This window comes from Rattus norvegicus, chromosome 3 (genome assembly GCF_021556685.1).
Source record: "Rattus norvegicus strain SHRSP/BbbUtx chromosome 3, alternate assembly SHRSP_T2T, whole genome shotgun sequence".
Lineage (NCBI taxonomy): Eukaryota > Metazoa > Chordata > Mammalia > Rodentia > Muridae > Rattus > Rattus norvegicus.
The window spans coordinates 130,130,543-130,146,283 of NC_141536.1; the positions used below are offsets into that span (position 1 = coordinate 130,130,543).

At 40.6% G+C, this 15,741-nt stretch overlaps 1 protein-coding gene across 4 annotated transcripts; it reads left to right on the top strand.

The window, feature by feature from the left end:
* The first annotated feature begins 319 nt into the window (after positions 1-319).
* Positions 320-9,835, top strand: Snrpb2 (small nuclear ribonucleoprotein polypeptide B2). Of its 4 annotated transcripts, none has more exons than XM_087653356.1 (8): positions 320-379; positions 812-904; positions 2,032-2,120; positions 2,578-2,950; positions 6,303-6,496; positions 7,472-7,522; positions 8,958-9,046; positions 9,487-9,835. In XM_087653356.1, the coding sequence occupies exons 5-8, from the start codon at positions 6,398-6,400 to the stop codon at positions 9,644-9,646; spliced, it is 399 nt and encodes a 132-aa protein (XP_087509482.1). In that variant the 5' UTR covers positions 320-379; positions 812-904; positions 2,032-2,120; positions 2,578-2,950; positions 6,303-6,397; the 3' UTR covers positions 9,647-9,835.
* Positions 9,836-15,741: the final 5,906 nt, after the last annotated feature.

The window sequence follows — 15,741 nt, forward strand, 5'->3', positions numbered from 1 at the left end:
TTGGGCAGAACCCATAGAAAGGCTTGACTAAGTTGCCGCTGGAGACACGCTCCTGTAAAAATTTTCACATCATAAAGTTGGGAAACTTCAAAGTTTCAGTAATGGAAACCCTACCCTTCCCTTCTCTGCCTTCACTCCTTGACCGCTGTATCCTAATTTTATCCCACCCAGTTCTTCCCCTTTCCACTGTAACCTCCAGGCTACGGGAATGCGCATGCGCAGAAAGATTCTGCCGCTGGCGACCCTGGCGAGGAGATCTCGATTGAATCGGTGCTCGGCTCTTCGACTTATCTGAGTTCGATTGAGGAGTGTGGCGGTCCTCTTCCGGCGCTGGGAGCCTCTTCCGGCTTTAGCTTCAAGCGGACCGCGCCGGCTTCAGGTGGGTTTGCCGGGGTCTTCCTTGCTGTGGCTGGTCTCGGCCTTTGGTGGGATCTGTCCCGTCCGGACTGAGCCAGCCAGAGCGAAGGTGTCGTTGGTTGCGCGGTTCCGGGCTCCGCGGACGCATGGAAGGAAGGGACGGCGACCCTAGGGCTGGCGGGTTAAGGCCCGGCGTCGTATCCTGTTCTCTGCGGGATGGTTGGATTTTTAAAGTCCGAGGACCCTAGTGTTGGGCAGATCAGCAGGTGTTTAAAGAGGCTCGAGCTGACATAGAAATTAGCCCAAGGAGAGAAAATAGCACGTTGCTTGCTTGGAGGCGGGGCAGGGTGTACAGTTCTTTGTGCACTCTCAGTCTCCCTCCGACCGCCGGCAGCCTTTTGGGTTTCAGGTGCCCGCAGGAGCTAATGCCAGAGCCTTTGTTCTTGTCCCTCAGGTGAGACACCAGCCCTTCTCCAGGTTCCCATTTGGGAGGCAAACCTTTGATAAACGTTACTTATCCGTTACCTACATAGTGCAGGCCCTTCCTGTAAGTAACACTCTGATGTTCAGAACAGCTTGTTGTGTGACATTAGACACTTGCGTCCTTTAACGTGTAATAGCCATCGATAATAAATAGTAACTTTAGGTGCTTACTGACGCAGACTGCTAGATGTCTGTCTCATAATCTTATGGGCTTCATTTTATAGGCGCAGTTAGTATCCATAATTTGTAACTGAGGACTTGAGACATTAAGGAACTTGCCCCACCTCGAAGCAGGTTGTAAAAGCATAGACAGAACTTGAATCTGTATATTATTGGTACAAGAATATGAGTTCTGAATTATCTTTCTAAACTGTCCATTGAGTTACCTATCTGTCTGTCTGTCTGTCTATCTACACACACATAAATAGATTTGAGGGCTGTCGAGATGGCTTGGCAGGCCATCTTGATTTTTGCTACTTGACCTTGCCCACTTTGAGTTTGGCTCTTGTGACTCACATAGTGGACGAAGAGACAGAAGTGAAAGCCCCTGAAAGGTTGTTCTCTGACCTCACCATACACGATGGCACTAGTAAACACATACACACACACACACACACACACACACACACACACACACACACTAAACGTTTCAATAAATACATTCGTGAGTGAATCCATGAACTGTGTTTTAATTTGTATTGTTTTATTACAATTTTTTTTAAACTACGTGTGTGTTTACTGATCTTTTATAAAATGTTCAAATCATTTTACTGAAAAACTTTTCTGGTGAATATGATCAAAATACATCGTATGACATTCTCAAAGAATTAGTAAGTATACTTTAAAAAGTTACTTCATTCTGTAGATGAAAGGGCAATATCATTTAAGTGGGGCTTAAGAAAGAATAACCTGAATAATGTTTCTAACTCTGCCTATGTGCTGACAGATTCTACCAATTTGTAGAATCTTGGTATTGTTCTACCAGGCTTTCATCTTGGGAGCTATTTTCCATTTGTCTAAAAGAGATGGTTATGAAGTTAGGGAGGAATTACTGTCTACTTCAGCTGACGTTTTCTGATGTCAGTGGTGGAAAAATAATGGATCGGCTAATAGTTGTTGGTTTTGGCTATGCCATAACCTGCATGATTTAACCCTCCTTGCTAATAATAGGTTATTTATTATTTCTTTTAGGCTACTTGAAGAGTTTTACCCAAACATGGATATCAGACCAAATCACACGATTTATATCAACAACATGAATGACAAAATTAAAAAAGAAGGTATGTTCTTTTAAAAACCGCTTTTTCACAACTAACATGCGGTTATTCACTTGTGTCTTAGGAATGGTCTCAGTGTCTCCTTTAGTCATCTTGGTGTTCAACAATGGTTTATCCCATTTTTACACACTTTTAAGAATTTTTAATATAAGAATTTGCAGGGATTGAAGTGTTTTGAATGTTTTAACTCACAAGTGGCTTCAAATAACTTTTCTTTTCTTTTTTTTTTTTTTTTTTTTTTTTCCGGAGCTGGGGACCGCCTCGAACCCAAGCGCTCTACCACTGAGCTAAATCCCCAACTGGCTTCAAATAACTTTTAATTGGGTAGCCAATGGGAGTAGTGTGTTTTTGCTAAATCAGTATAAATAAATGAATGGTAAGGGTGCTCATTGTATTGTTATTTTATGAAGAACTTAATTCTTGTTTCCTTCACAAAATGTTTTCTTTCTTGTTTGTACAGAATTGAAGAGATCCCTGTATGCCCTGTTTTCTCAGTTTGGACATGTGGTAGATATTGTGGCTTTAAAGACCATGAAGATGAGAGGGCAGGCTTTTGTTATATTTAAGGAACTGGGCTCATCCACAAATGCTTTGAGACAGTTACAAGGATTTCCATTTTATGGTAAACCAATGGTGAGCTAATTCTATTATTTCTACTGTAGTCATTATTGACCGGTCAATAGATTTTTTTTTTTAAGTGAAGAGTTAATACTAAGTTATTGCTTTCTGTGTGTTTGATTTTGTTTGTTTGTTTAGAGATTTTAGGGATATTTTGTAGCTATTTTATTTGTTTTGAGAAAGGGTCTCTGGTACCCTAGGCTAGCCTTTAACTTGTTATATTGCCAGGGCTTAATCCTTTAGACTCTACTCCCCAAGTGCTGCGATGATAGGAGTGCACCACCACACAAAGTTTATATGAATATTGTTATAAATACACACTACTACAGCTGAATTAACTGTTAATTTATTCTAGTTAAAATGAGCAAAGCTAAAATATATTATGATTTATATCATTGAAAAATAAGGTAACAATACAAGTAAAATTCTTTTAAAAAATGAGAAATTAAGGTAGTCATGGTGTTACATGCGCGTATTCTCAGCTCTTGGGAGGAGAGGCAGGAGGATCAGAAGTTCAAGGAGATCCCAGGGTATATAAGGCTTCGTCTCAAAGAATCAAGTGGAAAGGCTGGTCCAGAGGGCATGAGGTCCCTGGGTGTAAGACTCAGTGACAGAGGATTGGAAATGAGTTGAACACATGTCTTAAGTGTGAGTACATACATTGTATCTTGAGTATGGATTCATACTGCCTTTCTGCTAGGATTGGAAAATTGTGTAATGAGGCCTTGGAGAGCCAAGGCCTGTGGTTTAGAGGATCTGAATCCTCATTCTGGTTTTGCCATTAGCAGATTCTGTCCTTCTGTTCACACTCACCACCCTACAATATGAGCAAATTGAATCTTTGGATTAAATTGGGGATCCAAAGGACTAGAATAGACACTTCAAGCTTTGCTGACCACATAAAGTTTCTGATACTTATTGTTTTGTTTGTGTGTTTTTAACCTTTTAAAAATGTGTTAAAAATTATTAACTCGCAGGCTGCACAAAAACTGGTCATAATCTGGATTTGGCCTTCTGTCTAGCCCTTGTATGTCATGGAGAAAGATAGGGCATGAGGCTAATCTTGTCCATTTAGGGTGCATTCCTATAGCCAGTGCATCAGCACTTGGACACCAATCTTATTAAAACATCTAAGGTTGTGCTTTTCTGTATGCTAGGAGGGAACATACTTTTAATACAGTCAGGCAGTAAGATTGCAGGCCTCACTAGCCAGATGCTCTTCTGTGGTAGCCCTTCTCTTAGATAGCAAGAAAATCAGGAAAAACAGTAAATACACAGAGAATGGGAGTGGGGGTGCTCCAGCCAACCCCATACTGTGAGCTGGCACACTACAGAGGAGCCCTTGTGCTGTATCACACTCTTTCCTGGTTTCAGTAAGGTGAAATTCCTGAAATCAGCTAATACTACTCAATATGAAGAATTAGCAGTCTAGATCTCATGTGCTTAGAGCATAAGACATCTTTAGACACTTTGGCTAAGTTGAAATGGCAACTGTTTTCTGTTCTCTGTCTGCCTTGAGGGAGGTTAGCAGGAGCTGCCAGATCTCCAGCATCTGGGCAGGGTGAATGCGACGCTTTGAGCTGCCTTACTTGTATTTAGGGTTTTTTTACATTAGATCAGAAGGGAGCACAATTTGCTTCGATTTCTAACTGAGAACAAATTGCCTCAGTGAAGTAGAACTACTGTTCTGAGGCTTCTGTCACGAGCGTTTTGGGATAAATGTCAATCGTGCTCTTTGCTATCTTTAAGGGATGAGTTACATTTTATTTTACATGGTCATTTGGACCAGAGTTTCTTAGTAGTGCACTTTGGGATCTTTGCTAATCACCAGTGTTTAGTAGAATCCCTGGCCTCTACCCACTAGAAGCTAAAAGCACCTCAGCTTAGCAGTATCTGTAGAAGTGCCAATTGTCCCTGGACAGACTGCATTACGTCCTAGTACGAACTGTTGTTGAACTCAGATACGTTCTTAGGTGACTGTGTTGTAAAGTCACACAAGTCAGGTACCCAAGATCGGTTCAGGTCAGGGACAAGGTTGAAGACCTAAGAGAACTGAATTCTTCTGAGTGGTCTTGTCTGTTAGAATGAAGGGAAGGTTAGCAGAGCTGTGTGGAGTCTGCTGTAGTAGAAGACCAGGCCCAGCCTGGGGTTCTGAGGGGTGCCTGCTTTTCCTCTTCTTCCCCAGGTGAATTCTTTCCTAGCTGAATAAGGAGAAAGAAAGAATCCCTTTGGTTTTAAGAAATCCTTGCCTTCTATTTATTCTACTTGAAAGTGCTTTTCCTTCTCTTCAGACCAAGATCAGTAGTATTGGAATAAGAATACTTCATAGAATTATAATGTTTTGATATCATCCAAGAAATATTGACTCTGAGCTCCATAGATGTGTTTGATTGAGTTGAAATTACACCTTGTAGACATTTATACCCTAGATCACTACAGTTTATTGTTGGCAGAAATATTTGGTTATCTCATCAGTGGTGAGTTTAGCCACGTGGGTAATGTATTAGTCTGTCTATTGCTTAAAGCTGTTCATCATTCCCTTTTATGCTTGCTAAAAGCATAGAGTCTGAAGCCTTACCTAGACCTACTGTGTCAGAATCTTGCCCAGAGACTCACTGAGCTGTTGGATTGTGCAATGTACTTGATAAAGCATTAGCATAGGCTAGTGTGTTTGAGTGCTTCCTAGTCTCAGGTGCCTATCATCTTGCTGGCTCTCTGCTATAGGAGACTAATGTGTGGTCTCTCTGTTCTCTCTCAAGCCACTTTTTTTAAAAGATTTATATTTATTTATTTTATGTATATAAGTAGCTGTCTTCAGACACACCAGAAAAGGGCATCAGATCCTATTGCAGATAATTGTGAGCCACCATGTGGTTGCTGGGATTTGAACTTAGGACCTTTAGAAGAGCAGCCAGTGCTCTTAACCACTGAGCCATCTCTACAGCCCTCTCAAGCCACTTTAACATTTAAGTTGCTGAATTCATTTTTTGAAAATGATAAATTCAAAGGAAAGTCATTTACAGATCTCAGGATCTATCACTGGAAATAACAAATACCATGATACATTCCATAGATGATTGACACATATTGATCCTTTTTATGAGCTACTGGTAAGTTTTCCTAGTTATTAAGACAGAAGTAGTAGTAATATAGCTTCTTTATCCTTGTTCTTACAACATGAAGTCTGGTAGTGGTGGGAATTAAACTTTGTACTTTATACATGATAGTCTTCACTCTCCTATTCAGCTGTATCTCTTCACCTTTATTTTGAACTAAATTCTAAGTGTTTTTCAGACTGGCCTTAAAATTGTTCTGTAGCCCAGGCTGGCCTCCGGTGTGTGGTGTTCTTGACTTGGCCTCTTGAGTGCTTAGATTATAGATCAGAGCCACCCAGCCCAACCATGATTGTCCTTTATTAAAGACAGTTGGGTGTAGTGTCCTTATTGTGAATCATAGGCCACAACTTAATTTATTTCTACCAATCTATTCCAATGATTTCCTTAGAGATGTGTTTAAAATTGGTTTGCAGTGTACTTATGTGCTGGGGTTTAAAAGGTTAACAACTAGTGTAAACATCCTTCAACAAAGTGAAGTAAATTGTTTTCCTATAATTACAACAGAGAATTCAGTACGCAAAAACAGATTCCGATATAATATCTAAAATGCGTGGTACTTTCGCTGACAAGGAAAAGAAAAAGGAAAAGAAGAAAGCTAAAACCATGGAACAGGCTGCAGCAGCTGCAAACAAGAAGCCTGGTCAGGTGAGACAGAGCAGCGCACATGTGGATACGTGTGTCTGTCTGTGTCCGTGTCCGTGTCCGTGTGTGTGTGTGTGTGTGTTTATTCACTTATATGAGGCATGGTCTTTGGGGATTGTATCTATTGTACACGTATGTGTTTAAAAAGGTTTTAAGAGGCTGGGATAATTAAATTTGTAAAATTTTAGTGTTTATATTTAAGCAACAATTTAGAATATCAGAGAATTGCAGTAAACAGTTTTATTCTGATTTGTATACTGTTTCATGGCATCTTTCTATAAGATACTTAATGGCACTTTTCTTGAAATCTGCCTATAAATTGTACATAATCTCTTCATCATGAGTGTCCTACTCAGAGCTTCTTTGACCAATTACAGGGGCAACATTTGTGATCTCTAGTAAAAGTAACAGTATAAAACAAGAGTAGTTACTTCTGGATTAAAAATGATCAATTTGACTCTGTATAATGTCAGTTATAATGTTGTTTTTAAAAAGCAAAACTGTTCCTTTTGTCCTTCATTATTATTTATTTTATTTTATTTTTGAGACTCCTAGATGGAGTCTGCCCTCAGATGTAACCCTCACAGCACACTTGGTCTCTGCATCATTGACAGTTTAAACATGAAAGCAGGGTGTGGTATTGGCACACCTTTAATCCCAGTTCTCAGGAGGAAGGGGCAGGTAGCCTGGTCTACACAGTGAATTCCAGGACAGCTGAGCTACATAGCGAGACTGTCTCAAAAAGAAATTCAAGTGTTAAGTTTTATAATGTGGTCTGTGGAGTTGAGGGATAAGAATAACATTTCAGGAATAACTAACAAACTAAATACTTAAGACATAAGATCTTAAACTGAAATGGAGTAAGATCTTTACAGTTATTTTTATGTTGTTTATGTTATATTTATGTTATAAATAGCACTTGCTTTTTTAGCAGGACTGAAATTTAACCATTTCTTAATCTCAATATCTTTTTTGTAGGGAACACCAAATTCAGCTAATACTCAAGGAAATGCAGCACCAAATCCTCAGGTAATGTTTTCCTCCATAGAGTGTTTGCCTTATAATAAAAATTACTGCTATTTAAAATAGTGTACAAGTCTTCAAAAACAAGTAATTCATTTGCAAGGCATAATTGCTTGTCATTTTAAGAAACTCGCTCTTCAAAACATGTAAGTTTCCTAAGATAAGCAAACAAAACCTGGCCTGACCACTTGTTTCCCATGACTCGGTGACAAGGCAGAAAGTGTGAGAGCTGAGTGATTGAAGGCACATGACAGAGTACTCGTGAGGCCTGTTTCCATCCAGGTCCTGATGCACTGCCCTGTCTTTTTCAGATTCACGTTGGGCAGCGGTGGTTGCCTCCTCTTCCCCAATTCAGCCTCATTTTTATATTTCCTGTTCTGACATGACCCACACCTCTGTATCACCAAGAAAGTTAGAATATTAGAGTTATATGCTTTTAATTTTTTTTTCTCTCCTTTGTTGCTGGAGATTGAACCCCTGGCCTAGACTAGACAAGTGCTGTACTACTGAGCTGCCCACCACCCTTCAGCCCTACTGAGACAGTCTTGATATACTCTCAAAACTCTCAGTCCTCCTGTCTTAACTTCCTGAGTGCTGGGATTACAGATATTATCGCTATACCTGATCCTGTGCTTTTTCTTATGATCTTTCTTTCTAGTCTTTGAACTCTTAGAACTTGTAGTCAGTTCATAAATACCAGCACTTGATTCTCTGTCTTTACTTGTTCACTAATTGCTTTTTATACTTGGTCTTTCCCTCCATGATACTACCAAGTAGCCAAGGTATCTTCTTATGTATAAATCCTTTATATACTCCCTGTAGTTTCAGGTTGGGGTATCAAGGACATGACTTAGTATCTAGTATTCTGCTTGTTTCTGTTTGTTTTAGATAAGTAGATGCAACTCATACCATTTACTGTGTGTGTGTGTGTACACATGAACTCACTAACTCACACACACATACACATCAACACACAGAGTAAATATCAGCAGGTTGTGGTTCTCAGTAGTAACACTAGTTGTAAATTATCTCCTGTTCTGATAGTAATCAGTGGTGCCCAGGACTCACACCCCGTAGTGTGAGCTAAGTAGAGTGACTAGCTAAAGAGCCTGATGTGGCTGCCTTTCCTAGTTTTTCAATTCTCTATTCCAGGTGACAGAATTCTCCAGTCATGACTGACCCACGGGTGTTTCATCTATAAATAGTTTTCCCAGAATCATAACCTTCCAGATTTGGGGTGTCCTGGCTTCCTTGCTGGCCTCAACTGTTGTTAAGTTTCTAGCTGTCATTGTTCTCAGCTTTCTTCCGTTGTGTTCAGATTTCGTTGTGTTCATTGTGAGCTTCAGTGGCGTTCTCTGCAGATGAGGTTTTCATGTTTCTTAAACCAAATACCTTGCAGTACAGATTTTTCCCAGGTTAACTTGGTCTTTTGTTTTAATAGGTCCCTGATTACCCTCCAAACTATATCCTGTTCCTTAATAACTTACCAGAAGAGACGAATGAGATGATGTTATCCATGTTGTTCAACCAGTAAGTTACTGTTGTTGTTGTTGTTGTTTTAAACCAAACATCTGTTCATAGGAGCCTCCTAACAGGACAACTAGCACTTCTCTACACTGAGGTCATTTGTCACTCCACAACAGTCGTTCTCTGCAGGGTCATCGATTTAGTCTGGGATTAGTCATGGATTGAAGCCAGTCTCAGGCTTAGAATCTAAAGAGCTAGCTGTCCTCTGTTGGAATTATTCTCATGGATAAAATGGGAAACAAACCTTTAACAAGACAGAAGTAGAATTTGTGGAATTAGCATGTACTCATGGAATCCCTCCATGGTAAACTTTTATGTCAAATGCCTCTATCCTACTTGGGATTCCTGGTTGCATGTGATTGTTTTTCCTAGACCAGAGTGGGAAGTTACTCAACAAGTTTACGTATGCATTTGCCTGTGTTTATTGCTTTTGTTTTTCCTAGGTTCCCTGGTTTCAAGGAAGTTCGCCTGGTCCCGGGGAGACATGATATTGCGTTTGTAGAATTTGAAAATGATGGGCAGGCTGGAGCAGCCAGAGATGCTCTGCAAGGGTTTAAGATCACACCATCCCATGCCATGAAGATTACCTATGCCAAGAAGTAACACGGGGAGTGCCAGTTTTAAAGGACTTGGTATTATTTATAGCTTTTGTTTTAATTATATTCAGTCAAGTTGTTTGAAATGGTTGGAAGTGAAGGTGAAGTTTTGGAAAAAGAGTCACCTAATTTTTTTTAGTTTTGGTGAACTATGAAATACAAAGCCTTAATTTTGTACAATAAACTTTTATTTGTATTCTGTTTACTGGTCTATTGTCCTACCATGAAGCACTTATTTTCCTACACATTTGAAAGTATGTAAACCCCCAGAGTGGGGGTTTAGGTCACTTTGGAGCAGCTAATGATACAGACGTTGAAGGGAACAGGTTACAGCACCCAGTGAGCAGCATGTTAGTAAAATGATCACCCCGCTGTGAGTACACAGCACAGTTGCTTCCTGTGTCCAGGGCACAGTGGACCGTACAGTATTAGTGGCCATGTGATAATAACTGCTTACTGTTGTCTAGAAAAACAAGAAATGGGATTGCTGCCTGCAGTGTGACATTTACTTTTTCCCTTCTTAAAGGTTAATATCTAGTCTCAATTCTGGATGACTTTCAGTCAAGGGTCCCAGGGTTGGTACTGTCTGCGTATAATTCCAGCATTGTGGAGGCAGAGGCAGGAGGATTACTGCAAATTTAAGACCAGTGTTAGCTGTTTACATGACCCTTCCTCAAAATAAATAAATAGATTTAAAACAATGAATAAAATGCCAGACCTCCTCCAAGAGAAAGGTTATGTAATCTCTGTTTCCTAAAACAGAGGCGATCTTTCTTGGCGACACTGTGGTATACATAGGTTAGATGTTAGGTATGCAGTCTACAGCCTAGCTTTAAGTCCCCTGCCCATTGTTTAGAGACAAGATTTCGCAAATGTAGACCAGGCCGGCACCCGAGTGTTAAGATTACACTGTGCCCTACTGTAAGTTCTTTGTAATTGTTAAACAGATTTCCAAAGCCTTCTTAGTTTTGCTTATACTTATGACTTGGCTTCTCCCTGCTAATGAAACTATCTTTAGCAACTGACTTTACTTTTCAAATATAGCACATAGCGAAAAATACCATTTCTTGATATTCTTGCTTGAACATTTCCTTAAAACTCCCATAGAACTTAAGTTTTTCTTGTGTGCCTTAAAAAAGGTCATTTTTAGATTTAGAAAGAGACTCTTCTCATAAATGTATTAAGAGGAGATAAGAAAAATTATTCCTAAAACTACTGTATCAAATACTTATTTTTTCCAAATAAAAGTAAAATTTCTCCAAAAAGCAAAACGATTATGACAGATAGCTGGTTGCTTAGAGATGAGAGAATGGAAATCAATTTTGATTGTCATGTGGTTGTATACAGTTGCCCAAACTACCGGACGAAGAGTAAGCTAGGCAGATTTACTGCAAGCGTGCTCTGTGTTGGAAGCACCAGTTTGTAACATCAGTGGATAAGAAATTGGGTATTAGGAATAAAATGACTGTGAGCATGCAGGTAGATGTTCACATGTGTCTGTGTTAGATTTCCAACAAAAGGATGATAATCTAACTTAATAATCTCCATTTATGTCAAAATTGCAGAAATAGTACATAGAACTCCTGTATGGAGTTCAGTCAACTCAGTAACTGGCATCTGAGTTTTGAAGATATGCTCCTATGTTTCCTATTACCTTAATTTTTTTAAAGCCTTCTGCAAATATTTTCTGTCTTTAATATCATGAATCTGTGAATAACCAAATTTAGCATTCCAGCAAGATTCGGCTAGAATAACAGATCCTGAACAGGAAACCATCTTAGTATAAGCAATTGAAAAGGAAGGAAGGAAAAAATGTAGAGCCAAGACGTGTGTGTGTGTGTGTGTGTGTGTGTGTGTGTGTTCCATGTCATAGCTTAGAAAGGGATAGTCTGCCTTCTTACTATAACTTAGGATAGAAAAGCTTATTCTGCCCTGTAGAACTAGGAGACATAGCCTATGGTTATGTTCTCTTGCGGGGGCCAGCAGTGAAGAGAATGCATGGCTCAGGATGGCTGAGAGATTCACTGTCAGGTCCAGTAAAGGCACAATGGACCCAGAGAATTCTTTACAGCCTTTTTCGCTGGAGAGCTAGCTGGAAGTAACCTGGGAACCCAGGAACCTGTGGATCTGGATATCACAGAATCAGCTCAGCAGTGTCTGTGGTCCCTCAACCAGGCCTTTCCTTGAAGCAACTAAATCTGGTATCTAACTGTCGCCCAGAGCACCTGTTCCCACTTTGAGTGATTTTCCTTCCCAACAGAAACAAACAACTGGGGTGTGGGAGCTTCGTTGTGAAGGACCACCATGGACCTTTCCCAAATGGCCTTCCTGTCCTTTTCATAACACCCGGTTGTACTTTAGTTTTATTCCCACTGAATTTTGAGTTAATGATCAGTATAAGGTGAGTAAAGCAGACTCACACATGGGATTATATTATCTGAGTTAGGATCCAGTTTACAGATTTTACAGAAGCTAGGGCTTTACTTTAAGGCCATGAATTCTGAACATGGGGAAGTCCAACTGGAGCTTATGGGTGTTAAACCCCCATTCTCAATTTAGAAAGCCCATCAGCCAGGTAGGGTGGTGGCCAAGCTACATTTTCAAGAAGATCAAGAATTATTTTTTTCTTAACTTGGGGTTTAAGGAGTTGAACCACACACACACACACACACACACACACACACACACACACACACACACACACACACACACACACACAAATATCTACATACACACATTCACACATGCATGCATATTTTTTTTCATTTTACATGCAGTGTGTATGCTGTAAACAAGAGGTGAGTCTGAGTGGTTGAGTCCCCATCTGAGAGAGCAAGATGGAAAGTACACGATGAGGTAAAAGGTGTCCCTCAGTTTTCCTGAGTCATAGTACTTTGGATGGGGCATCCTTCATCAAGGACATTTCAATGTATTGACCTTATACTCCACCCTATTCCCAATGATGAGACTGAGCCTGGGGTGTAGTCCCTGAGATTTAAGATTTTATTAGCTATTGATTTACTGCAGTGAGCCCAGGACTTTGTGCATGCTGAGCAAACACCGTGACAGTGAGTTATCCCAGCCCTTTTTCTGTTTCTGAGACAGGGTCTCACTAAGGGTTAGTGGATAAGCAGCGAGCAGCGGCTGGAATACTAGCAGTAGATCGAACTGCTGGCTTATCCTGGGATTTCTCCCTGAAGGCCTCAGAGGGAGCTGGGTCCTAAAGAATGCAGCAAGAAAGAGATATAGATGGATGGATGGATGGATGGATGGATGGATGGATGGATGGATGGATGGTAGATAGATAGATAGATAGATAGATAGATAGATAGGTAGATAGATAGATCGATCGGTACATCCCAAAGCTGTGCACACTTTAGACAGAAGGGTGAGACATTCATAGTAGGGGTCTGTAAGCTGTACTTTACCGTCAGAATCTTGTGCATCAGAAGGATGGTAGCAGGCAGAGTACTCCTTGACTCTGTCTTCTCATTGGAAAGAATTCGCTGGTGAGACACCAACATTTTAAGTCAAGTTTATTAAGCAAAGCAAAACAGAAGAAAGAGTGAGGCGATGGGAGTCTAAGATCGATCCCCGATGCCGCAGCATCTGACTGGGGGAGAAATCTAGCCCAAAGGGCAATTACTAAGTCACAGCTCTTCCTTGTTCCCCTCATACCGAACTCTATGCCTACCCAGCTTCAGTTCTACATACATTCAGCACATCCTTAGATGTGACAGATGTAAAAGGAGCCATTTTCAAGAGTGACAGCTCAAACATAACTTAAAGAAGGGCCTGGAGAACGCCAGGAAACACAGAAAAAAGGAGGCACATGGGCACTGGTCAGAACTCTTACAGCTTCTCCAATGGCTACAGTGTCTTGAGCATGATGTTAGGCATGGTTGCTTGGGTCTGAATTGTTACAAATTTAATTAAATTCCTATTTGACCAATTGAAATACTACATTAGCCTTAGCTATCTGTTAGGTGCAGTAGTGTGGGGTGATTTAACCTTTCCCTCTGCTGTGGGCGCCACAGTGTGCATGCTGTGGCAGTCTCAAGCTTACCCTGTCCCTGTTTCTTGAAGTTGTTCTAAAACGGCAATTGTCTTTTAAGGCCCATGTTGACTGCTGGTTTGGACTGGAACAGTCTGAAGACAGCCATCCAGTCAGAACTAAGAGTTAATAATTTTTTTGTATTTTCCTACAGATGCTTTTAGGTCCTCAAATTAAAGGCGGAAAACAAAATCAAACCCACACTGCCATTTCCTTTCGAGGTGGTTCCTAATTCACACACTCCTTGATGTGACGCAGGAAAGATGGTTGAAAATCCAAGACGCAGTAGCAGTGGATCTTAGTCCCTCTGGGTGACCTGTGGACAGGGTGGTCAGCAAAGGACGCTCTGGCCATTGTGGGATTTTATCATCTCTAATAAAGACACTGCATAAAAGAGCCTTGCTAGTCAGGTCAACGCAGACAGGATAAACAACTCCCACATGCCCTAAAAACCCTTACACACACACAAACAAAACAGTAAAAGTATTACATGCCTGGTGTGTATATCCACGACAAGTAAGAAACGTTTTTATTTTACTAAGCATATTTCACTTGGCTAGAGAAATGCCGGTGCCACGCACCCTATAAAAAGCAGCCACATCCTGTCTGTCTCTCCTGGTAAATGGTAGCCTTTGGACCAGAGCTGTTTTTATTTGATGCTAGATTCCACATGCCTAAAGCAAAACTTGGCACACAGTATATGCACACAGTATCTTTACTATGTGGAACTATGTATTGGTGACTTCTAGAATGTTCCTGAAAGCGTTTTTCAGGGCGAGGCTATTTTAGCTATGGGGAGCCAAGGAGTTCCAGAGTTAAAGCACACAGCGAACTTCATACGAGAGACTTAATGGGGGGAAACAGAATGATGGCTGCCTCTGAGTGGGAGCAGTGGGTGAGGCTAAAGATGGAATTTGTAGAAGCTTTGAAACATGCACAGTGAGCTAGTGGAAAAGAACAGGGTAGCCCTTAAGTATTGCTTGGGGGTGAGGATTTCCAAGTTCCAAGTTCAGGGGCAGGCCAGGGGTAGGGATCCAGGTTCCACTGCCTATTCTTCCTCCGATAGGAGAGACACTCAGAGCAGGAAAGTAGGAAAAACTGTCTTAGAGTTTTATTGCTGTGAAGACACCATGACCATTATTATGAAGGGAAACATTTAATTGGTACTGGCTTAGAGGTCATACATTTAGTCCATTATTGTCATGGTAGGAAGCATGGTAGCATGAAAGCATCATTCATTGAAACCACCACAATAACAACCTCAAGTTTCACCCTCTTCTCTGGGATCAATCATAGTATTTGTAGATTAAATACATGACCCTTGGAGGAACTTGTTACAGTTTTGATCTTGAGTGTCTCTAAACCACCTTCACGTTAAAATGTGTGTTCCCTGGATTGGTGCAGTTGGGAGGAGGTAGCAGCTTTGAGGGGTGTGGCCTACTGAGAGGTCCATATGTCACTGGGGGTGACACAAAGGGGATTGCAGGGTCCCGTTGGCTGTTCTTTCTCTATCTTCTGTTTCCCAGCCCCAAGTGCTGTTCTCTGTTACTGGCTTCCACCAGGATATGCCACAGAGCCAGATCGTTGAGAGCAGTGGTCAGGACCTAAAACTTCCAGACCTGTAACCCACACAAACTTTTTCTTTATAAACTAATTGTCTCAGGAATGTGCTATGAGCTAGTGTACACTGCTATAAGAAGGATTTGTCCCCATTTCCTTCCCCACCCATCTCTTGCTTCCACATTGACATGATGTGGTTGTGATATTAACTAATGTGTTATATAATCTACCAGTGTCTCAGGCCAAACATGATTTCTAAGAAAGCCTATCAAAAAATATTTGTATGAGAGTTCTTTATATTATGTAAATATTATTTACATATACAAAACTATATTATATAAAAATATTTGCACATATTATGTAAATCTAGAATTTTATTAGACTCACTAAAATACATTTTGTACTCAAGATGTTTTGACTTTTTAAAATGTGTGTGGCACTATGTGTGTGTTTGTGTTTACATGTGTGTAGATGCATGCATCTGTGTT